The sequence below is a fragment of the Megalobrama amblycephala genome, unplaced genomic scaffold (assembly GCF_018812025.1).
Source record: "Megalobrama amblycephala isolate DHTTF-2021 unplaced genomic scaffold, ASM1881202v1 scaffold199, whole genome shotgun sequence".
Lineage (NCBI taxonomy): Eukaryota > Metazoa > Chordata > Actinopteri > Cypriniformes > Xenocyprididae > Megalobrama > Megalobrama amblycephala.
Genome location: NW_025953336.1, coordinates 84,832 through 110,473, shown reverse-complemented (window position 1 = coordinate 110,473; position 25,642 = coordinate 84,832). Strand labels below are relative to the sequence as shown.

At 38.0% G+C, this 25,642-nt stretch overlaps 1 protein-coding gene and 1 long non-coding RNA gene across 15 annotated transcripts; both read left to right on the top strand.

Moving 5' to 3' along the window:
- Nucleotides 1-6: 6 nt before the first annotated feature.
- On the top strand, nt 7-13,840 carry LOC125260926. Of its 14 annotated transcripts, none has more exons than XR_007183168.1 (9): nt 7-34; nt 1,597-1,689; nt 1,905-1,975; nt 2,610-2,658; nt 2,835-3,796; nt 4,788-4,898; nt 4,987-5,078; nt 8,095-8,219; nt 12,457-13,840. It is a non-coding gene; the product is annotated as an uncharacterized LOC125260926 (long non-coding RNA). The 14 variants fall into 14 exon arrangements; XR_007183161.1 differs by having other exon boundaries at nt 1,802-1,975; XR_007183165.1 differs by lacking the exon at nt 7-34 and having other exon boundaries at nt 1,548-1,689; nt 1,802-1,975; nt 2,835-3,059; nt 3,126-3,796.
- Nucleotides 13,841-17,042: 3,202 nt separating this feature from the next.
- On the top strand, nt 17,043-18,026 carry LOC125260928 (gastrula zinc finger protein XlCGF52.1-like). Its single transcript, XM_048179454.1, has one exon. It carries the CDS (start codon nt 17,104-17,106, stop codon nt 17,821-17,823), a length of 720 nt encoding a protein of 239 aa, XP_048035411.1. The 5' UTR covers nt 17,043-17,103; the 3' UTR covers nt 17,824-18,026.
- Nucleotides 18,027-25,642: the final 7,616 nt, after the last annotated feature.

The window sequence follows — 25,642 nt, the reverse complement described above, 5'->3', positions numbered from 1 at the left end:
GCACAAGTTTCTTTCTAGGAACACAAAGAAAAAAGTACAACTGCACACATTAATTGCCCCTTGTGTAATGTAGCAAATACTCATATAAATGGACTAAAAACATTTTATGCTTTATTTCTCCTTAAAGGGATAGTTCACCCAAAAATAATAATTTTCATAATTTACTGTAAGACCTTCGTTCATCTTCAGAACACAAATTGAAAATATTTTTTATGACATCCAGTAACTTTCTGACCCCCCCCCGTAGACAGCAATGCCACTACCACCTCTTTTTGGTAAACGCAGCACAAACGCAGCGGGTTCTGTGTCAAAACCATAGACTGTAAAAAAAATATGGACGTAGCGTCCGTGACGTCACCCATAGAGTTCTGAACAGCAGTTTTGACGCGTAAATGAGGACTGCGGCCATCTTAGCTGCGCGTCACCGCACGTCACTCCCGGATAACTGAAAATGGGCAAAGAGGCGGGGAGGTGGTTTGAGCTGATATGACTGGTTGCTGAAACCACGCCCGTCTAGCTCGACGCGACCATGTTAGCAGCAAAGGAGCTATATATCTTAGATACGATCTAAAATATTAATGAAGATAAGTTTTATCATCAGAACGTTCTAAAGGTTTACGTGTGTTCTGTTTCTTCCCCTGTCAATCTACGACACACATCAGTGAATATTTGCAGCAAGCCATATTTTATAATTGTTAAGATATAGATGCCAAATTCAGCGGCAGCTGTGGTAACATGACGGCTCACAGACAGCAGCGCAATCTACCTGTCACTCAAGTGACCACGCCCTTAATTATGCAGAACTTTAAGGCTTAATATAATTTAAACAGATAAGTTATAAAAAAATTCACCCCCCTCAGAGTTGTCATGAAGGGCAAAAATAGCAGTATAGACCAAAACCACAATTTGAACCAACTTGTAAACATGTTTTTTTTTCTGCTGTAAACTTGGCCAATTTAACATGGGACTCTATGAGATTCTGCTGTCTTTTGGAGCCTGTCCCTAGCGGCCAGTCGATGAATCGCAGTTTAAGTTACTTCCGTATTGGCTTCACGAGAAAAAGGGGGAGGTTGCCGCTTGGTCAAAACGCCGGCTCCTGCTTCAGCACCACGCACATACCTGTACATCGTGGTGCTCTTGTGCATGCGTGATGGAATCTGACATGGTAGAGGAAATTGTTGAATTATTTTCAACAATTTTTGTTGTTGTTGTTTCTTGCTCAGAAAAAGAGTTCTCATCGCTTCATAAAATTGTGGTTGAACCACTATAGTCACATGGACTATTTTTAACAATGTCTTTACTACCTTTCTGGTCCTTGAGGGGGGTAGTTGCGTTGATGTCTGAGCGTAGACATCAACATAATTTGTGTTCAGAGGATGAACGAAAGTCTTGCAGGTTTGAAACGACTTGAGGGTGAGTACTTGATGGCAGAAACACTTTAAAACCTGTAACAATCATACTGAAGCTGCTATTCAATTATTTAAATATTCAGTTGAACTATGGTAAAGTTGGTTGAAATGAAAGTATATGGCATTTACATGTGTTAAAACATTTCTTTGTCTTTTGTGAGGACTTACTTTGGAATCCTTTTTCCAGCAATTTCGGGTTCTGAATTTATGTCGGATGTATAGCTGGCCTTCTTCCAGTTGTTGGCTACATTTTGAAAAGATGCTGAAAAATGAAATACAGGTAAGGTTTCAGTTTTGTTTATTAAAGCTTTATGTGAGACCATTTTACATTTTACAGTATAGATAATCATGTTTAATTTACAGTATAATTTACTCTTACCTGACTCATGCAGGATTCTTGTTTTATGCCGGGTCCACCCCTTCTCTGGCTGTGGTGTCTCCATGATTTTAACACTCTTTAACAGCCTGTCAATGTCTTTATATGGTGGCCACCAGGAGTATCCGTCAGCATACCAGGACTTGGCAACTGGTCCAGTCGTCCCTTCTCCCTCAAACTCCACTATTAGGTACATTTTTTTTTTTTTTTTTTTTTTTAATATATAAGAGAACTGCCAGCCTTAAACCCATATTGTGTATTAACTTGGATAAATTCAACTATGTAATTCAAATGCATAAACTATGGAACAAAAAGTGCTGATAAAGAATTAATCTGTATGTAAAAGTGGAATTGCAACTGATTAGGTACACTTTTTTTTATATATATATATATATATATATAAGTTTAAGATATTTAAGTTTAAGAGTGTAAGGGCTTGTCCTTAACTCTTTATACTGTGTCGCTTCATGAAAGTATGCAGGTAGAGGACCAGTTGCATGCTGTTTTTTGAGCAGATGTGGCCTGGTTTTGTGAGGTTTTCTGCAGCTTCTTTGCATCTCTGAGAATCTTTTTATTATTTGACTCAGAGGGCATGTTGGTTTCCTCAGAAGTCTTTTGAGTTTGTTCAGGTGATTCTCATACTTGAAAGCACTGAAGTTGTCTAGCACGCCATGCTTTTTTGCATCATCTGCAAGATGTACAAGGCAGTGTGCATTATAGGACAGGAATTGTGGCCCATACAGTTGACTGAAGTGATTGACGAAGAGAACTAGTATGTCATTGGCATAATCACAGTAATCTTCCATCAGACTGTTGTTGCACAGGATGAAGATTCCCACAAAAAGCAGCAAGAAGTTTTTGTACACCTCTGTGGTAAGGAGATCTTTCAACATAACAGGTCCGGCATACAGTAAAAACTGCCTGAACTCTGTTGCCTTCCACCTGTCAATTTCCCTCAGTGCCCTTGGTTTCCTTACGAACTCCATGGGCACGCTTCTCTGAGCATTCACTAACCTTTCTGTTAATGTGTTTATTTGAAATCCCGACAGCCTACAAGTGAGAGGACCCATCTTCAACCACAAGTGGAGAAGTCTTCTCATGATTCCGAGGCACACTAGGTGCATGTAATCGAGGGGGATGCCAGAGACCATGTCCAGGGAAGTTTGTTCAAGGGGTGACATGCCATGATGGTGATCAGAATCGGTCTTGTTTCTGAAGCTCTCATTGGTTCTTAGAGGCATGTCGCTTCTTGGAAATGTCATCCTGTTTTCCAGGTACACTCCATCCTGTGTGCATTTTTCACATCCATGATAGCCTGTGTGACCTTTGATGTTTTTTAGGAATGCACAAGCAGGTGCGTCGCAAACCATCGAAGAAAGTTGTAAAGCTAACCTCACTCCTTCAAACTCAAATCCATTACCCAATTCATTTACTTCCGTGATGAAGTCTTCAAGATACTCGGTCAGTGAGGTAGGTTTACCTGTGCCACAAAATAAACCTATTGTCACTGGTTCTTCTTGTCTGATATTTTGCAGTGTTCCAAGAATGGGCCAGAACTGTGTTGACGAACTCTTGTAGAGTGGCAGACCATCGATGTTGACCTGAAGCTCCAATGTGTGAATGTTGGTCAGAATCTTGACATTCTGATGTAGCACCTCTGTGATTGAATTTAGTACTCCAAAATGGTAATACTGGCCACCAGCTTTGCGTTGTATTTGAGGGTTCCCACGCACCGTTCCTAGCAACGTTCTTGAGTCTTTTGGCAGATTTAAACTATGTTGACGTAGTATGTTTAGTAATGAATTTAATGCCACGTGTGAGATTTTGTTTTCAGTAGCCCAGGTTGCCAAATCTTCTCCTAGGGAAGTTGGATCGGTTTCAGACTCTGACTCGGGGTCAGATTCACTGTCATCAAGAAGACTTGCCATATTGACAGCTTCAGTCTCGTCAATCTGAGAGAGACAGTCCATAAATGTGTCTTCATCATCGATTTGACATTGACAGGGGTTATGTGAGTCACTGTGCATGCAACTCAACTCCTTCCCTGAAGTTGTTGCATTTATTGTCTGCAGTTGTTGATCCACCTTCTCCTTGGCTTTCTCCTCAGCGTCCAATAGGACGGCTCATTGCAAGCCATAGTATTAAGACCTTAACACAAACAAACCCTTTTTTGTTGTTTGTTTACTGGCCTACCAATATATTTGCATCAACACAATTGATGTACTATAAAGCATCATCAGTTGAACTCAAAGGATGATGACTTCAGATGCAAAAGCCTCTAAGTGTCATCTAAAATATTCTTATAAAGTGAGCATTTTTATCAGGCTCCTGTTTTAAATAGAACTGCCATTAAAGTTAAATTACTGAACCTAAACATAGAAGCCTGATAAAGATGCACATTTTATAAGAACATTTCAGATGGCACTTGGAGGCTTTTGCATCTGAAGTCTACACAGACACATACATAACACGCACACAAAATTTTGAAGTTTGGGACTAGTAAGGAGGATAAGAAGTTTCTTATGTTTAGAAAGGCTATGTTTATCTGATAAAATACAGTAAAAACAATTGTAAAAAATGTAATTTTATTTAAATATTTAAGAATGGTATGGATTCCAGTGGTGATAATCCTTTGATAAGAAATGTTAGAAACATCAGAACGATTTCTGAAGGATCATGTGACACTGAAGACCGTATAATGATGCTTAAAATTCAGCTTTGATCACAGGAATAAATTACATTTTAAAATATGTTCAAAAAGAAAAGTTTTTTTTTAATTTGTAATAAAATTGAGCCATTTTACTGTTTTACTGCATTTGATTTAATAAATGGAGTCTTGATCATATTTATACTCAACAATATAAACTAAATATCTTGCTGTATCATAAAAGTTATCTTGCTGTCTAGATGCATTTCTGTACTTCATATTCAATCTGTTCTTCAAATGAGAGTATTGAATAGCAAGTGTCTCGCGGGAAGTGAATTCGGATTCTCTGTTTCAGGGCATGCGATTGGCTCTTCGCTGCTGATGTCACACTGTCAAGTGCGCGCGCTCCAAGAACTCCAGTTCAAATCCCAAGTCGACGGATGGACGGAGTTTGATCGGCGTCATGGTACCAGCAAAGCACGCATGTCTTGGTTTCGTGAACTTGACTAAATCCCGTGATCTTGACTGTGTGTTGCACTGCCATCCTCGTACAGGCTCCTTCTGTGATTCACCAAAGCGCGTCTGAATTCAAGCTGGAAACGGCCTGCGCTTGGTCTGTCCCAGGGTGTCATCGTCACTCACGAAGGTAACGTTAATCATGTTTAAAGGGTCATGAAACCCCCCTCTTTCAGCTCAAGTCTAGCTCACAATCTTTTTGAAAAATGCAACTTAAATGGGCGTGGTGGCTGTGAGAAGAGGGGAGAGGAGAGGAGAGGAGAGGAGAGAAACTCTCATCGCCAGTAGCCCATGCATATCGACTGTCACTAAAAATCAGTGGTAAAATGTGAGGAAATACTACATTTTTAAAAAAAAAAAAAAAAAACTGGAAAAGTTAAAATCTAATGAAATACACTGACACTTTATTTTTGTCTTTTCAAGAGTTACTGAATGCCCTGCTACATATATCCTACAGTAATCGTAATTCTATTTAAAACATATTAATGTACATGTGTAATTACAGTCATTATAAAATATATAGTTGTTTATACACACTATACATGCATATAATTGAAAAAAAAAAAAAAGCTTAAAAAAAAAACCTTGCGTACATAGCATAGATCTACGTGCCGAACCTGCAACACGCTCAGTCAGTCAGGCTGCGTGTCGACTGGAGCAGAGCAAGCGACCAGTCACATTTAACTTACGCGCGGCTCAACTTCCATAGGAATGAACCGAAAACACTCGCGCTCGCTCCGCGCCAACGGACACGCACCGTCAGTCAGTCAGTCTCTCTCGCTGTTTAGTGCCGTTAACCGTCCTTGTCATTGGAAAGATCCACGTGGTGTCATGAATAATTAAGAGAGTGTCTTCTCATTGGATAAAAAACTCAGTCTCGTTAATAATTATGAAACACCGATGAGTCATCAAAGCACTATCGTGACAGGATGAAGATTTTAAACCCGGAAGACGAAAATAGCGTATAAAAACTAAAATTTAACCATTTCCCCCCTACTATTAAATCTAACAGATGCTAACATTGTCTTCAATGGTGTTCAACACACATACCTCTGTTAAAATCTCAGAAATTTTGGTTTAGGGTTTCATGACCCTTTAACACGACCTGTTAGCTGTGCATGTTAACAAATAGTGGGTCTTGCATGGTCTAATGACCATCATATGTTTAGTGCTTGTGTAACTTAATCCGTCTGTGAAAAATGTGAGTACACTCGACAACGTCCACTATGGTTTCGGATACCAAATACTTAAAGTGCTCTGTTTGATGGCATAAAATGGCGATTTTTGCATTCGGCACAAGTGTTAAGTAGAGCAGCACTTTTTGTTTTTACACGTTACTTTTCTCTGCGCTGAGCTCCAGCCACAATTAAACACACTTGAAGTAGCTGTGTTGAGGCAAGTTGGAGCTAAACTCTGCAGGACAGCGGCCTTCAAGGACCGAGTTTGGACACGTATGGTCTAACCAATCAGTATTGAGCAAAGCAACGCTTTAGATTTTCCCGCCCCTTCCCCTCGCCCCGCCCCCGCAGATGTTGTCAGTCACAGCTGTTGTGAGGAACGGAAAAAACGTGCCTATAAAAACTTGTAGGCATTTTGTTTTAATTACGACGTTTGTGTTGGTGATTATTTATTGTCTGTGTATACATACATGTATAATAATACTTATTTCGAATATAATTAAACTTCAAGATATCAAAAGGCTGATACTGTATACATATACTTACCAACAACTCGCCGAACTGAAGACAAACTACAAACTTAAAGCCGACTAATAATGAACTAGAAAAACAACAAAGTAAAAAAACGTGTAACGACTGAACAGGAACGTAATATATACAGTTGAAGCTATTTACAGGTTATTAATGTGGGAAAATGAATCAAAAAAAGTTGAGAGTACAGTAGGCTGAGGAAATCACAACGGTCATCTGATACAAATTATAACGGTCATCGGATATATATAGTATACGGTCATGTGACATTCATTCATTAATTCTGTTTAACTATTTATTTTTTAGTTTTTTTATTTATATTTTTTGAGCTAGGTGTATATATAATATATATAATATAAAACTAATATATTAGTTTTATCACCATTATGTCAAAGACATTTTAAAATATCTATATTATGGCTTTATTCTTTTTACTAGCATAAATTTTATTAAACAATTTTATTTTTTTCCCCAAAAATTTTTTTATACCCTACCGGTTAAATTTGGAAACATTACTTTTTCTTTTTTTTTTTTTTTTGAACGAAGTCTCTTATGCTCATTAAGGCTGCATTTATTTCATAATAAATACAGAAAAAAACAAAAATATTGTGAAATATTAATACAACTTAAAATTATGGTTTTCTATTTTAATATACGTTAAAATCTAATTTATTCCTGTGATCAAAGCTGAATTTTCAGCATCATTACTCCAGTCTTCAGTGTCACATGATCCTTCAGAAATCATTCTAATATGCTGATTTGATACTCAGTTATTATCAATGTTGGAAACGGTTGTGTTGCTTAATATTTTTTTGGAAGCTGTGATACTTTTTTCAGGATTCATTGATGAATAAAAGGTTAAAAACAGCATTTATTCAAAATATAAATCTTTTCTAACAATAAAAATCTTTACTATCACTTTTTATCAATTTAACATACGTGCTGAATAAAAGAATACATTTCTTTAAAAAACAAAACAAAATTACTGACGCCAAACTTTTGAACGGTAGTGTATATTGTTACAAAAGATTTCTTTTTTTAAATAAATGCTGATATTTTAACTTTTTAATCATCAAAGAATCCTGAAAAAGTATCACAGGTTATAAAATAATATTAAGCAGCACAACTGTTTCCAACATTGATGATAAATCAGCATATTAGAATGATTTCTGAAGGATCATGTGACACTGAAGACTGGAGTAATGATGCTGAAAATTCAGCTTTGATCACAGGAATAAATTAGATTTTAACGTATATTAAAATAGAAAACCATAATTTTAAGTTGTATTAATATTTCACAATATTTTTGTTTTTTTCTGTATTTATTATGAAATAAATGCAGCCTTAATGAGCATAAGAGACTTCGTTCAAAAAAAAAAAAAAGTAATGTTTCATGCTGTAATTATATTCATTTGTTTTATTAATGTTTATTTACAGTGCATTTTATTCTGCTTACCTGACTCACGCAGAATTCTGTCCTGTTTGGTTTCCATCATCCAGACACTCTGGCAACTGGGCTGTGTATGGAGGCCACCATTTTCTCCCACAAACTCCACTCTCAGGTATTTTTTTGCTGAAACAGTGTTGTGTGTTTTATCCACAGATCTGCTCAAAGTCGCACTGGATTTTCTCCTCATTGTAAGGTTGAGAGGTCCATCTATCACTCTTTTCCATGTTTGTAGAGTTAGTTCGTGGAGTAAATATATAGGCTGTAGTGTTGTCACAATACTGGAATTTCTAACTTCAATACGATACCTTGAAAAGTACCGATATTCGATACCATTTTTGATTCCACGGGGGGAAATGTATATACTGTTATAGATTTTGATTTATTTATTTATTTTTTGTTTGTCCATCTATTAAAATTCTAGGCGATCAAAAACGACAGACTGTATAAAACCCAACCGCTAGATGTCAGTGTTATCTCAGAACGTAAACTGACGTGGAGCCGGAGAAGTGCGAGGTGCGTCAAAGTGCATACATCTCTAGAGTTAGCATTAACAAACCCAGCTCACAAGACGATAGAATTATTCCACTCCTGCCGCGGTGTGTAGAGCTGAAGTTTTGGCTTCAACTATAAAGAAACCACTAAGGAGATCGACAAGAGTCATGTTGTTTGCAAAATAGGCCATGTTAAAATCCAAATACTCGAAACGCATTGAATCTGAGAGCTCACTTAACATCCCGATGTGACCTGCGCTGCTGAGAGTGGCGTTTCGATAGAATATGTACTGCACACTTATTTATATTTATATATATATATATATATATATATATATATATATATATATATATATATATATATATATATATATATATAAAAACTCATCAAATAGACTGACTTCCTGTTGTTAAATAGTTTAGAAATTAAAAACTGCTATACTGTGAGCCTTTAAAACATATACACACCTAAAGACTCCTGCAGTCTTTACTGTTTTCCCTTTACTTGGATTGTACACAATAGTGATTGTGATATAAATGCAAATGACAGGATTAAGTTTTTGTTTGTTTGTTTGTTTTTGTTTTTTTGTAAGTTGTAAAGCAGAAGCCAGTTTAACCCAATTTATTATAAAAAAAAGTAAAGAAAATCAAAAGAACAAACTGTTATGACTCATAGGTAGTCTGTGTTCACACTGGCACTGTTTGGGATTAAAGGGTCATGAAACCCCCTGTTTTACCCTGGTCATTCACACCTCAAAGCTCAAAAAACTCTGTAAAAATGGGCGTGTAAAGCTCTGGATAAGTCGGAGTGTAGAGGGAGGGAAGAGGGAAGAGAACAACCAATGAAGCACAGACATACAACACACTCATCATACAGAATAATGAATATTAATATATGAGCACGGAGAAAATGACAATAAAACTCCCAAACACAAGGGAGAAATGTGAAAGAATATTTAATAGGGCTAATAATAGGCTACTTTGATTACGTTTACGAGCACTGCAGTCTCAAAATCAGTCTTTTGTCTATTGGAATAATCGTGTCGTCGCGTTCAGATAGGCTACACCACTGTATCAGTGTCCAGTTTGCACATATAATTCATTTGAAGACTTGATGAAATATGTGTGCATAACTACACCGTGCTGTTTAATGTTTGGTGCAGGAGAATGTGTGAAATAAAAACTTTAAACACGGATACTTTATTCTGTATGAGCTATGAGCCACGTGGCTAGTGTTATTAAACACAACGATCTTTTTTAATCTTACTTTGATTTAATTATACTTTATTCTCGCCATGAATATAGCCTTTGAAGCTGGTATGGCGTTAAAAAAGAAAGAATTCTCCGCTGTAATGCGATCTCACGTGAATATTTTCCATTTGTGCTGGTAGATCACAGCAAAACAATCCACATGCACACAAACCTCTGCTCTGGTCACGTCGCAGGAAAACGCGTGTTGTAACACAGGGCTTGACATTAACTTTTTTGCTCACCAGCCACTGTGGCTGATGGTTTTCCAAAGTTACTAGCCACTCAGCATTTTCACTGGCCACAATTTTGCTGTTGGGAAATTACATTTTATATGATTAAAGTTGACTCTGGCATGCTTAAATTACTTGATTTTGAGTCATTTTACTTGATTTACAAGATTTAAAACCCTTTCATACTTACAAATGCAGATTGACCACCCAAATGAAGACTATACATCGTATATATCAGCTGGAATGTAGTTATTTTTGTTAGGCTATATAAAAAGAACAAAGCAGCAAAATTACAAATAGTAATTTAAAAAAAAACAACCTTTTTTCAGAGGTTTATTTAGCATGTATAAATTTATTTAACATTTTTATTTAACAGCGCTTCTGTTCTGTATCATTCAGCGCGATTCTTCCTATCCCGCCTTCACTAACCACAAGTTAATCGATAAAGAACTGTGACTGAATTGTAATTTTGTGATACGACGAGCTTGGCTATCTTTTATTTGGCTGTAGGCTGAAATTATATTCAACCCGCCAAAGTGGCTAGTGGGGAGTGGCTAACTTACCCACCACAGCTGAAATCTACCCGCATTTGGCTGGTATTAATGTCAAGCTCTGGTTGTAGCACTGAGGAAACAAACAAACGATATGTCTCTGAATGACAAGAGACAGAGGCGAGAGAAGTGACACTTCCTCATGCATAATACCGCAATTATGATCTTAAGCATACTACAGCGCAGTGATTGGATTAAATGAGCTTTATGTCATGAATATATGTAGAGAATCGCTCGAAACGGTCTACATCAGCATGTTCGTCCATGCCCATACTTGGGCCGAAAGTACACGATGACGTCAGATTTTGTGACGTTGCTTCGACTCAGCTTTTCAAACAGGAAGACAGAAATCGCTCTGAAAAATGCAAAAATAACTATTTTTCACTTATGAATAACATTGAGTACCTTTAGTTTTTCAATGATGTGCAGCCTATACATATCTGTTTACATCTCAAAAAAAGTGTTTTGGGGTTTCATGACCCTTTAACAACAGCATTTACTTAGATGTGAGTCTCAGCGTCCTCTGCACACAGGAAATTACAGTAGTGTTTTGAATGCTGCATGATGTAACCAAAGTCAAACCTGTGTTCAATTTGTGACTATTAACTGTAATTATAGTGATAGTGAGTAAAGTAATATCAAAGATGGCAACATCCATACAAACAAAAATCTTATCACAAATGACAAGAGTCCAATCAAGGAGTGACTTCATCCGTCAAGTCTGAACTAGCAGCAGCTTTTATAAGTGGAGTAGATTTGACTCGCATACAGACCACAAAACAGACAGGAACAGAGAAAGGGCTTCAAATAACCAAGCATATAGCTGATCGTGGTTTGCCCTGCCAGATGCTTCGGCAGATGTGTGTGGACTTGAGATGTTTCTCCAGTGTATGATTTGTTGGTTGTGTCCTTATCAAATGTTGGAAATAAATGAAGAGAAAAGGAGCACAGTAATTCTGACTAAAATATATATTTAGGTAAAATGCTTATTTTAAATGTAGGTTTAATATTCTACATGCATTTATGAGAGCACTAACTGTAAAGGGGGTATACATGTAATTACCACAGTTGTTACATGTATTTCAATTGCTGTTTATTTACTACATTCAGATGAGTGAATTTGTGTTCCTCCTACCAGTTAACATTTGATCTGCATTTTTGTTTTTTTTATTTTAAATATATTTTGTTTTAAAATGGTGGGCAAACAGTTTTTGTTTTAGAATGTAACATTTTAACCTTTATTTACAAAAATACATTTACTATATTTGTTTTCTTTAACTTTTTTTTTTTTTTTTTTTTTTTTTTTTTTTACAGTTTTCACATTGTTTGGAGGATATAATTGGGCAGAATGTAGGGGCCCACTGAAATTAAGTCCCTTGTACCTGCATCAGTCTAGCTTTTGTAATAATCATTTCCTTATAATTGCATAACATGTTTTATTCAGTTATGAGCTAAATGGGGAAGCCAAAATCTGTCAGCAACTTCTACAGACAGCTTTGGGCTGGTTGATCTGTGCTGATGATTGTATGTGGTAGTCAGAACATTGTTCAGTTTTATTTGTTACTCAGCTTTCACAGCAATGCTGGTAAATTAGCAAAAATATATATATATACTGTGAGAATCATCAGTCTGAAGTCATTGGCACAGCTGCTGTGTGGCATCTAGTACTGAGGTTGTTGACAGTATTGTGTGCATGTTGCTGCCTTGTACATGGTGTTCACTGCCCAATATTGTTTGAGAAATAAGTATTTTAACCCACAGTTAACTTGTACATTTCCTTATAAAATGCTCTAACATTTCTCCTATTTCTTTTCTCCACCAAACAGCTTTGGAGATGGTTCAGCCTAGATGCTCAGATCTACCACTGGTCCAGCTTCATTCCCACATCTGGCACCAACGATTCATTAAGTGCAGTCCATAACCAGTGTCTGCACCTTGTCCATTGCAAATGTTATGGATTGTTCTATTAGAGCTCATTATAATCTTTGAGACTGGTGTTATGTAAAGGCTGTTGTGTGTTGTGAGTAAAGTTCACCCCCCTGTAAAAACAGTTTCCCTTAGTTGTGAGAATATTTTACCTTCATGCTCTCAGCAGTTCCTACATTTTAAAGTGTCTTTTTATTATTATTTTTTTTATTATTGAAATATTGTTTTAATGTTCAATCAACTTTGGGACATAATCAACTCTGGGAAGTTAGTATCATTAATTCTGTAAGGTGCTTTGAATCAAATGAATATTTGTATAGCGTGTTTCCTCCAAAGGCTGCTTTCTCATTCCTCAAACATCAAAAAGGTTCACCTTTGGTTTGCTCATTGGAGTTTGTAAGCATCATTATTTGGAACAAAATATGAAAATGGCTCGGTGTTATACTATTTCAGTGCATGGCAGAGAGTCGAAGAACCACCTGACACAAAGCCATGGATCACCCCCTTATACAGAGCATGGTAGGCTATGAGGGGTCAAATTCATGCTTTCTGCATTACGAAATTATGTGAACAACACCTAATAAGCAGGTAGAATTACCATTTGCTTGAAACGAGCTTACCTTAACTTGGCTGGCAAATTTTTTTGTATTTTTTGTTTTTTGTTTTTTGTCTGAGGGATCAAACAAAGGGATAGATGACCAAACTGGCTGTTTTACATTATGGGTTCCAGAAAGTGTTCATATGAGCTTGTATTTTTATTAGTATTATAATTTATATATTCTGATTTGTAATCAGAAGTCACCCTTTGCAAATCATTTAAAGCATTTTAAAAATTAAATCCATGAATGCAGTGCTTATCATGAGTGCCTTTTTGATTATTCTGAGCCAAAAGCTATTTAAGTGTACAGAGCCACTGACATCCTGAAGTAATCTTTGAAATGCTCGGGTGATGAGGTGAATTCTCCTGTCTCTCTATGCAATCTCGGGATTGAATGGACCCAATACTTCCTGTTTCTTTTTCTCTTTTTAAGAAGAGAGGAGACAACTTAATTGTGCTCACTGCTGCTTGAAGACTTCATTTTGTATTGTTTTGCGATTTGTTTAAAATATGCCCCAGACAGGGTGGGTGGAGGTGGCAGGAAAAAAAGCTGTGAATAAAACTGATGTTAATATGTTTTGAAAAATATTCAGTTCAATAAGGTTGGTGTTAAAATTAAATTATTTTGAAAATGTTCTGTTCCAATAATGGTAATAAAACAAATAAATAAATCATATTTGTTGTAATCCAGTTCATCTCTTTGTCATTTTTCTGATAAAACAACCAAACATTTGTAAATTCCATTTTCAAATTAAGTTAAACTATTCTTTTTGCTAATGTCTTAAAATTTAATAATTTGGTGTAGTCTCACATTGGATCTTGATCTCTCTCTGATCTTATTAGAGTTTCTTGGTATGTTTTTTTTTTTTTTGTTTTGTTTTTTCTCTCTGAATGTTGATTTTTATTTTACAACAAAATTGAAGGTTTAATGTCATGCCAACAAAATCCATACTAACCATATCTTTCTTTAAAGTTGGAATTTGACAGCTTGACAATTTGTTGTTGGTTTTTGACAGATACCGATTTTGATTTTATTTTCCATCAAAGCGCAATGTCTCAGATGTAGGAGATTGATGTTAGTCTGACGTTGGGTTCTGACATCAACCCAATTTAAATTTTCAACCAAAATGCAACATATGTTGGACGTAGCAGATTGACGTCAGTCAGACGTTGGTTTCTGACATTAACCAAATTGTAATTTTCCACCAAAATGCAACGTCTTACCAACGTTGGAGATTGACGTCAGTCTGACGTTTGGTTATGACGTCAACCAGATTTTCATTTTCCACCAAAATGCAACGTCTATCCGACGTAGTGGTCCAACGTCAATCTGACGTTATATTGACGTCCGGTGCCTGCTGGGCAGTTTAGTATTTAAACAATTGTAATTTAGCATTTATTAGAGAGAATCATTCAAGCTACAAGGGGATCTGCATACTGTAAGTGTTTTGTGCTTTTTCTAGTTTGATTTTAGTACTGTGTAGTTACTAAGCACTAAAAGTTCTCTTTAAAAAAAAAAAACTATTCTCATTTGTGAGTTGCTTTGGATAAAAGCCTCTGCTAAATGACTAAATGTAAATGTAAAGGTTTTATGATGTCGGTTTCTGCACATACAAAACTGTAATACAAAAAATGTAGTTATAAAATCCAACTGTATTTAGATTCATATGGACATATTATTATGCTGCTGTAGTTATTTAGCTGTAGTGGTTGATGATCAGTTTTATAGGCTTTTACCCTGACTGAAATAATGTGTTTCTAACAGCAAACACTCTGAATAAAGTGAGATGGTCTGCTGATGATCCTGAATGGCTTGTTTATTGACTGTTGATAGTCTGAGGATCATCAGCAGCTGAAAACACTCTTTATTTCATGTCAATAGTTCCTGTTTTCACCTCATTTATTATGCTGATGTCTTCAGATCTGCTGTAAATTGACACTTAAAGGCACAATATGTAATTGTCACCATTAGAGGCCACTTATTCAAACAAAAGCATAGCTTGATGATGCCTTGATTTCACAGAATCATGGGAGGTGTTGTCTTCACGTCTACAGCCGGTGGAAAAGAATCCGATGGGATTCAGGCAGAAATCATATTTATGGATGAGCAAATGAATAATGATTTATTAACATTACTGTAGTATGAAGCAGGGTGTGGCTGAAAGACGTTGGAGCAGAACGAGGAGCTGATAATTGCTAATGACAGACGAGCGCAGAGCAGTGGAGCTTTTATTATTCCCAGACGATCGCTTCCGCTTCTTCCGATGTGGAGTAACACAGCACTGTTTCATCATATTAAATACATCTGTGTGTTTGAAGTTGTTTTAATGCTGCTGTGTTGAGCTTCATAACATGATTAATTTTCTGTCGATGAATGTTTCTAAACAGTTGCTCACCTGTCTAATAAAACACATAATATATTAAAGCGTCTTTGGTGTTTCCATGGTTTCTACAAATAAAAACCATAAATCGAGGTTTCGAGAAATCAAGATACAGTCTTGGAAAAATTTGGGATAAAGCAACACACACACACACACATTTCACATCATATTATAGCTTTAAAGGTATAATATGATTATGGATTAAAATATCAAAAAAACACTATATATATAATCATATATCTTTAAAGCTCATTTCATTGGTGTCAATAGAATGAGAGTTGTTGGTTACAAATATCTACATTTCAACTGCTTTATAAGAATTGACATTGAATTATATATATATATATATATATATATATTTTTTTTTTTTTTTTTTTTTTTTTTTTTTTTTTGTCCGTTAGTATAAAATCAGACTCTGATAAACTTTTTTATTTTGGCAGATCAGATCATCTCCTCCCACATCAGTCAAGCTCCTCCCACAACAATCGCATCATCAGTGAAGCTCCTCCTACAACAATTACATCATCAGTGAAGCTCCTCCCCACAACAGTTCTCCAATAAATGCTGGGATATTCCCATCATATGAGCATCAGAGCATCAGGAAGAGCTGAAATCTGCAAAGACTGAGTTTATTAAAGAGGACAGTGAGAACACGAGTGATCCAGAACCCTGCAGAATGAAACACACTGAAGATACTGAAGAACAAAGAGGTTTGTGTTTATTCTTCATTCATGTTAGAAAGATTCAAGATTTAGATGAAGAAAAATGGGATTTTTGTTGTTTTTATCAATAAACCATAAACACCAAACTGTATCAAGTAAATTAACTTTCCAGAATATCTGACAGGGTTGTAAGCATAACTGAAGCAAAATCTGATTCGTAGTTACTGATAAAGTTGATTAGTTTCTTGTCCTCCCATCATACTGTAGAAAGAGCCCAAATGATGTCACTTCCTGGGTGTCACAATTTAAGAAATGAGAAATGCCCATTTTCCTTAAAATGAGGAAAATCATGTCATGTTTAACAGGGTTACACAGGTTAAATATCTAAAAGTTGGTGTCAAAATATGAAAGTATCATATATTTTAATGTAAATATCACATTAGAAAAGTGAGATTTGTCTATAATGTTTTAAAATATTAAATGGAAGATCAATGTACCTCATTCATGGAAACATTCAGTCACGTATAATGTATTTATATAAACATTAAAGTGTTCGTAATATTTTATAGCAGCTGTTCACATTGTTACGTCAGGGTTCACTTTTAAGTCCTTTCACTTCATATTTCTCTCTTTAATTTATTTGAATTATTTTGATGTACTGAAAAGGACATCAAACACTGAGGACATTTTCTCTTTTTTCTTCAATTTTTAGATATGATTAAAGAGGAGGAGGAGAGTGAAGAACTGAGTGAAGTGGAGGAGAAACATCATTTCAAACCTGGAGAAAAACCTTTGAGTCACTCAAAGACTAAAAAGACATTTTTAAAGAAAAGAAGAGCCAAGAAATCTTTCACCTGCACTCAGTGTGGAAAGAGTTTCACAACCAAACAAAGTCTTGAGAGTCACATGAAAATCCACACTGGAGAAAAGCCATTTAAGTGTGATCAATGTGGGAAAGATTTTACACGAAAAAATCATCTTAATCAACACATGAAAATCCACACCGGAGAAAAGCCATTTGCATGTGATCAATGTGGAAAGAGTTTCAGTCAATCAGCACAACTTAAGAGTCACATAAGAGTTCACACTGGAGTGAAGCCGTTCACATGTGATCAGTGCAGCAAAACATTTGTTACCTCATCAAACCTGAAGGCTCACCTGACTGTTCATATGAAGGAGAAACCACATTCATGTTCTGTGTGTGAAAAGAGTTTTTCACTGCTGAAATATTTACATGCGCATCAGAAAATACATACTGGTGTGAAAGAGTTCATGTGCTTTGAGTGTGAGAAGACTTTTATTACAGGGAGCGCATTAAAAAAACACCAGATGATTCACACTGGAGAAAAACCATACAAATGTTCACACTGTGACAAGAGATTCAGTCTGTCACATAATCTGAAAAAACATGAGAGGATTCACACTGGAGAAAAACCTTACAAGTGTTCACACTGTGACAAGAGATTCGCTGTGTCATCAAATCTGAAAACACATGAGAGGATCCACAGCAGAGAGAAGCCACACACGTGTGATCAGTGTGGAAAGAGTATTAAAAGTAATATGAAGATACACATGAAGATCCATGCAGTGGAGAAACCACAGTCTGAAATCACAGTAAGTAGTTAATCTTTATGTGCTGAGAAACAAAGTTAGTTTCCTAAGAGCTGTAGCGAATTCGTACAGGTATTTAATTAATTTATGGGTGAAATATATGAATATAATAAATTATAAAGCTTTATGATTAATTATGATACATATATCGACCCAGGAGGGAATTGTGCATATATACTGTAAATTAACTACAACAAATTATAATTAATTACATATATGATCAGTTCTAGTTCTTTAATAGTTGTTTAGAGACTATTATAAAAGGAATGTTATTCTCCGCATTCCTATTATAGAAATCAAAGTGTAAAGCAATGGTTCCGGATCGAAATGAAGAAGTGACCTGGTTTTTGTTGAATGAGTGGCAGAGTAATCAAGCATAATGTGTTTAATATATAAAATTGATAATACAAAAGTTATACAGTTAAATAGACACAAGTACTACAAATATATATACAGTATAAAATAAAAGTAAAGTCAAGAAAACAGAGGTGATCAAAAGAGTGGCAAATTGGAGTGTACTTTCTTCATAGTCCCATTAAAAATAGAAGCATTTAAAAAAGAAGCAATTAAAAAAATATGCATTTTACAATAATATGACATACATTGGTGAATAAGGCAGACAAGGAGCTTTACGAAGAGTCCAAACTTGACAGGTGCCCAACAGCATTTAAGGAAGATACACTTTATATTCTTAATATTATCGCTTAACATGAAAAATTAACCCACTATAGTCATTTCTAAACTTCTACACTAGGAATACATAAATGCAGCTTGAACTACAATGGCGGATACATTCATATTTGCGGGTACAATCATATTTGTGCATACAAACTTCATGCGTGCCTGTGTGCGTGGGTGCGTGCATGTATTTTCGCTTTTATTGCTGTTTGGTATGCTGCGCCTGGCTCGTAGTAACCGATCCAAGGTGGCCGCAGCCCCTTTGAAGTCGCAAGGGAAATGTTCAGGAATCTATCGAAATAGTCATAAAAAGGGTCTTGTGATCCATTAGTGTCTGCCAGGCTGGAGCCAATGTGCGATTTACAAACCAAAGTTCACTGAATTGAGGCTAAAACACAGTTTATGGTGGGATCTGCTCATTTTTTTTAAATGTGCAGACCCTACAGCCTCATTGAGCGACAGGACAGTCTGTTGGTTTAGAAATGTGTTTTTCACTGCTGTAAATCGACACAATTGGTGAGCACATGATTAAAATATAATCAGATTGGTTGTTGTTTTCATGATCAATTTTATCAGTTAGTTCCTGCTGCCCCAGTTAATGTAAGTTTTAGGATTGGTGTTTATTTATGATTCCTCAGTCATTCATTCATTCATTCATTCATTCATCATGACACTGAAGAACCATAATCTTTTCTTCAGAGAATATTTCTACTGTTTTCTTTGTCCTTCAAAGAAATGTGGACCAATAAGATATAAACTTTGAGCTGCTGCAGAGACACGTCTGAGAGCATTTGATGGCACCAGTGAAACCAGCATAAAGATTGATGTACTTCAATTCAAACATCAGCATTTCATGAACACTTTGAACTACGAGTAAATCATGATTAACAAGTTGTTTGTGAGAAATAGTCCATCGAAAGTCACACTTTTGCCATGTGACACATTTTCATTTATGGTTTGACAGATGCTTTTCTGAAAGTGCAGTGCATGTAGCGCCCTCTATTGAACAGGCATGAATGTGCGTTTCCTTCAGTCCAGCACACATTTGTTTGACATTCAGTTTGAAATGACCATCTGTCAACTAATTCTCTTTAGTTATTAAAACTAAGTCAGCTTGTGCCGTGTTGTGATTGTTTAAAGATCACATGTCAAACCTGCGTCATCTAGAGTTTCATGACCGAACTAGTGATTTATAACACAAATCTTCTTCATGGCATTAAAATAAATCATAATTGTACACAGCAGTTGTCGATCAGATTTGATGGGATTAAAGTGACTATTGAACTCATCAGTGATCTTGACTTAAAGCTTTACTTTTTATTTCACATTTCTCTTATTTGAAATCTCACATGATTTAATGTTTCTTTTAGACCTGATGGATGTGAACAAGAAAGGAAAAACATTCACATGTAAATCAAGGCTGAAGATTCACATGAGATTCACACTGGGAAGAAGCAGTTCAGACTTTCTCTTTGAAAAAACTTTGAAGGCAAAGTTCAGGAGCTGAAGAAGATGCCACAACACTCTTAAGAGAGACATGAATCTAATATTCATTTAAACTTGTTCTTCATTGCTTTTCATAAGAACATCTAGTTTGTCTTCCACTTCTACTCTTCTATGCAAATGTAAGATATGCTTTCATGTAGTTTTGAAACTGAACACTTGCTTCTCTTCTTCTCTTGATGTGATTTGACTCTCTTATTTAAGCCATAAAGAGAGAGATTTGTCTTATTCATTTCCACTTTTACTTGATTGATTAAACTCATTAATCCTTTTACCAACAACACATTGTTATTGTCTGTTTTCATTTTCTTCTGATTCTGCTTGACTAAGTAATAATTTTAGTGTGGAAAGCCACAAAGTAGCCTATTATGATTTAGTTTTCTTTCCATGTTTTTATCTCTCAGTAGAGCTTTAAAATGCCTAGTAAATTATATTTCACTCAAGTGTTTTCAACCCAAGTTTCTCTTGAAGCCAATATGGAAGTGACTTAAACTGCAGTCCATCGACTGACTGCTAGTTCTACCAGAAAGACTCAGGAGGCAAAATGACGTAACACTGATATTTATTACCGAACGGTAAGCAGAATATATAGAAAGTTTATGATCTTTGGCGTAGGCCCCGTCCGTAGCTCACGATACTGAGGGTTGCAGACGTTGCGTATCCTGCCTGAAGCTGAAGGCAGGGGCGTAGCCAACCCCCGAGGAGTATGGACAGGGACCATCCTGGTGGTGGTGGGGAGGATGGAGGTGAAAGTTTCCGTCAGCATCTGCGAACTCAGACAAGCGTAAGTGCTGATCTTTTATACTCCAAGTGTTAGATAATGATTGGTTAGATCTGAATTGATAAGTGACGTAACATTTGAGTCTTCCCAGCAGAACTTGCGCTAGAGCTTCATTTCTACCAGAAAGACTCAGGAGGCAAAATGACGTAACACTGATATTTATTACCGAACGGTAAGCAGAATATATAGAAAGTTTATGATCTTTGGCGTAGGCCCCGTCCGTAGCTCACGATACTGAGGGTTGCAGACGTTGCGTATCCTGCCTGAAGCTGAAGGCAGGGGCGTAGCCAACCCCCAAAAATGGTGGTGAGACGTGACTGCCAGGACGGAGCCCACTTCCCCTCAAAACTGTGAGGGGGAATGAATACCCACCCGAGAAGAATCTTGCAGTTCCTGAAACAGAGAAAAACATATTAAAACGTAAAAGGAAGAGAGCGACAAGGAAAACAAGCAACACGGAGAGGAGGCCGCAGTCGGCCACGCAGCCACGATAGGCTACACAGAGACAAGGCCGCGATCGGCCACACGGCCACGATAGGCCACACAGAGACAAGGCCGCGATCGGCCACACGCCACGATAGGCACATAGAGACAAGGCCGCGATCGGCCGCACAGCCACGATAGGCCACACAGAGACGAGGCCGCGATCGGCCACACAGCCACGATAGGCCACACAGAGACAAGGCCGTGATCGGCCACACAGCCACGATAGGCCACACAGAGACAAGGCCGCGATCAGCCACGCAGAGACAAGGCCGCAATGGGCCACACAGCCACAATAGGCCACACAGAGACGAGGCCGCGATCGGCCACACAGAGACAAAGCCGCAATGGGTCACACGGCCACGATAGGCCACACAGAGATGAGGCCGCACGAGCCCCCAAAAATTGAACAGCTATAGAAGCTGGAAATGATGAAATGAAATACGAAAACACCACCACCAGTATTTGCATGATTTTACCTTAAACTTGACTTGAGAGAGCTTGTTGAGCTTCGAGGATGGTTTTAGAATCTGGTCTAATATAGGATTCGAATGCAGAGGAGGACCATCTGCCCAGGAGCTTGATGGCTGAAGATGAAACTCCTCGTTGGGCTGCTGTGGTGGCAGCCCCGATCCTAAAAGAGTGACCAGTATATAGCGAGGGGGAAAGGCTGCAGCTTTCTATGGTGGTAGCTAAATGAGTCCTGAACCAAGCTTTAGTGAGGGGTGCTCCATCAGGTAAGAGGAAAAGGGGAAAATGATCGAGAGTTTTAGGCCGGACTTTGAGATATTTGATCATGGAATTGAAAGGACAGAAGCTGTTATTAAGTTTAGAAAAGGTTAGAGTGACACCAGATCCTTGAGAATCATTCTTAGAATGCTTCAGAAAAAGAGTAAAGAAATTGGGTGAAAAACCTAAATCAGAAAAAGACAGACCAAGGGCAGGATTGAAATGTTTAGAATCTGAAGTAAATTCCCCTGGGCGCATGAAACCGTAGAAGGCTGATAGAAACACTGCTTCCAGCAAAATGTTAATATAAGGGGAAAAGAGACCATTGCGGATGGAAAGAATTAATCTTTGTAAAATAGACAAAGTAATTGGAAGGCGGTGATCTGGAGGTTTGCTGGACGAGTTAGCCATCCCTTTGAGTAATAAGCGAATGGATGGCACGGAGAAAAGACTTGGGTAATTAGGATTAAAATATCTTGCATAAAATTGAATGCCTGCGAGCGACCTACGGATGGAAGAAATTTTAAGTTTGCGATTTTCAAAATTGTGAACTAGAAAAGCACAGACGGTCGATATTAGAATGGGAAATAAAGAAATCTGAAGGGAAAAACAAAACATTAGAAATGAAGACCATGCTGAAGTATAAGCCTTAAGTGTGGAAGGAGCCACGCCTTTGGAGATATAGTGACTAGCCGATTTGAGCAATTGGTCTAATTTAATATGATCCTTGCTAGTGGAGGGCATGGTGTTGGATCCTGATTGGCTGAAGGGCAGAGCCGTCTGAAAGCCTGGAAACGAAAGCGAGAAAGAGAGTCAGCAATGATATTACGGTGACCAGGAATGTGCGCGGCCAAAATAATAAAATTATGAACGACGGATTGCCAAATTAAACGTCTTAGAACTGGCATGATCAACAGAGAGGAAGATCTACCTTTGTTGATGATAGCGACCGTGGCTTCGTTATCGCAAAACATCATAATACGTTTGCGAGACCACTCGGAGCCCCAGAGAACACTAGCTACCGCCAAAGGGTAGATTTCATGAAGAGCGGAAGAGACGGAACCTGATTCAGGCTTGGGAAATGCTTTTGGCCATTCCTCGGCAAACCATTGCCCTTTAAAAAACCCCCCGAAACCGATAGAGGGGGCAGCGTCAGTGAACAATTGCAAATCTATGGATGATTCAGGAACATCATTATAGAAAAAGGAAATACCGTTCCAATGATTTATTAAGCGAGACCAAAAGCTGAGATCAGACAAACACCCTTCGTCTACCTGAATTGGGTCGCTTAATTTTGGCACGGAGTGCGCGAGAGTTAACAGCCGAGAAATAAATGTCCTGCCTTGAGGAATAATACTCATAGCGAAATTTAGGTGACCAAGCAGAGAAAGCATGTCGCGCTTAGATACGGAAGGTAACGAAGAAAAAGTTTCCAGAAACTCCCTAATTCGTAAAAGCTTCTCGTTTGGAAGAGAGGCTTGCATGTTGACAGTATCGAGTAAGATGCCGAGAAATTCTAGCGAAGTTGAGGGGCCCATGGTTTTTTCCTCTGAAAGGGGAACGCCGATATCACTAAAAACTTGCTTAAGCGTGTCGAGAATTGAAGATTGGGGAGAAGGAAAATCGATCAGCAGAAAATCGTCGAGCAAATGTAAAACGAATGGAAGTTTACAGGCGTTTAGCAGGATCCAACACAGGGCTTCAGAAAGAGAATTAAAAATATGGGGACTACTTCTACACCCGAACGTGAGCCTCACTGCAAAGTAAAATTTTGATTCCCATCTAACGCCGAATAATGGCCAGTCGGAGGGGTGAATGGGCATAGTCTTGAAAGCATCAGTAATGTCGGCTTTAGCCAGCCAAGCGCCTTGACCGGCTATCTTGATTAAATGAATGGCATGGTCGACTGAAGCATAATGCAGAGAAAACGGAGCTAAAGGGATTAGTTCGTTAACACTTGCGGTATGAATAGAATGAGGAGAAGACATGTCGAAGATGAGACGTTTTTTACCAGAATATTTACGAGTAGCAACGCCGATAGAATTGATCCGAAAAGGAGAAAAGGGAGGAGAAGCAAAAGGGCCAATAACGTAACCTTTATTTACTTCCTTCTCTAACAGAGCTGAAACCACATCAGGCTCTGATAAAGCGGATCGAAGGTTTTTTGTCACAAAAGATGTAAGATGGGAAAGGATGCCCACCCGAAACCCTTGAGACAGACCGGTGATTAAGTAATCAACGAAAGTTGGATCGGGGTGAGAAGAGAGGTAGCTAGAGAGGACTGGAATATTAATAGGTGTTGATGGGTGTCTGTTCAGAATTTTTTCTGAATTTGGGTCTTCCCTCGGGTTGCTGGCCTGTACCGGCGAGGGCAGACTGATTTCGGGTGTGGATCCTTGCAAAAGCTACAAATATGAGCAAATTTACATTGAGAAAAGGAACACACAGACTCATTGAAATTATTACATAGGCTAATGCCGTTAAACTCCACAATAGGGCGACCTTTACGGTCGAGAGGAGCGCTTACGTTTTCAGCACTATGGACAGCGGCCGGGTCTTTAGTAGCGAATGCTTTAGGGCAGAATGAAGCCGAGTGTCCGTGAGCGCTACATATAGTGCATGCTAAGATCTTTTGACCGCCAAAATGACGGACGAGCAGTTCGGTGTCGGTAACTGACCAGTTCAGTTTTGTGTTGTACAGGCAAATGTAAGAAGCGGATTTGGCAGAAAAAGATTTGTGATATTCGTAAAATAGAGTTCCTCCATATCTTTGATTAAAATCCGCCATCATGGTTAGGTAAAGATCGAGCTCTTCCCTTCGATCTGGGAACACTTGGCACAGAATGTCTCGGTAGATGCTGAAAGCAATAACGAATTCGCCAAATGAGAGATTTCGTTGTAATCTGGGATCGGACGTTTTGAGAAAGACTGCCACGTCACCACAGTCAACCATTTGTCTGTCAGCTGCAGGTGAAGGAAGCAATAAGGTTGCCAGGTTTATGTTCTTACCTTGGATGATGTTAGCTCTTATTTGGGGTGACACCGTTACTGCAGCAGGTGAAACAAAACTCCTACCAAACTCTTGAGCTGGAACAGCCGTGGAGAGACTGAAGTTTGGCGTAGCGGGCACGGCCGAAGCATGTTGGAATGGCGTCTGGATCGTAAGAGAAGCTGGCAAGGCAGAAGAGGTCGAAGGCACACACGATGAAAAGTTTAATCCGGCAGGTGGAGGAAAATCCGTTGGAGTTGCTAGAGCGCTTGGAAAAGAATTTGCTGAAAGGTTAGAGGACGCAAAGGAATTTTCAAATTTCGAAACCTTTGATTCTAAGCCTTTAACAGTGTCAGAAAGGCTTTGAACAACCTGAATGAGCTGCGAATTAATATCCACAGGTCCGGAAACGGTCGGAGGAGATGTTATCCGTGCAGACTGCGAGGATCTTTTGGCTGAATGTGGAGAAGACGACTTGGCGGCCCTCTTCTTTCCGACTTGTTTGGTGTGGCCTGACGGCGCTGAAGTTGAAGCAGCGGTGTCGGCCGTGATAGGTGGACTGCCTAGGGTATTTTGGGCCATGAGAAGCAAGTCTTCTCTGGATAATCCTTGGCTGACCGGGATTCCGACAGCCTCGAGAGTGTTGATTATTTTGTCCGAGGACCACTGAA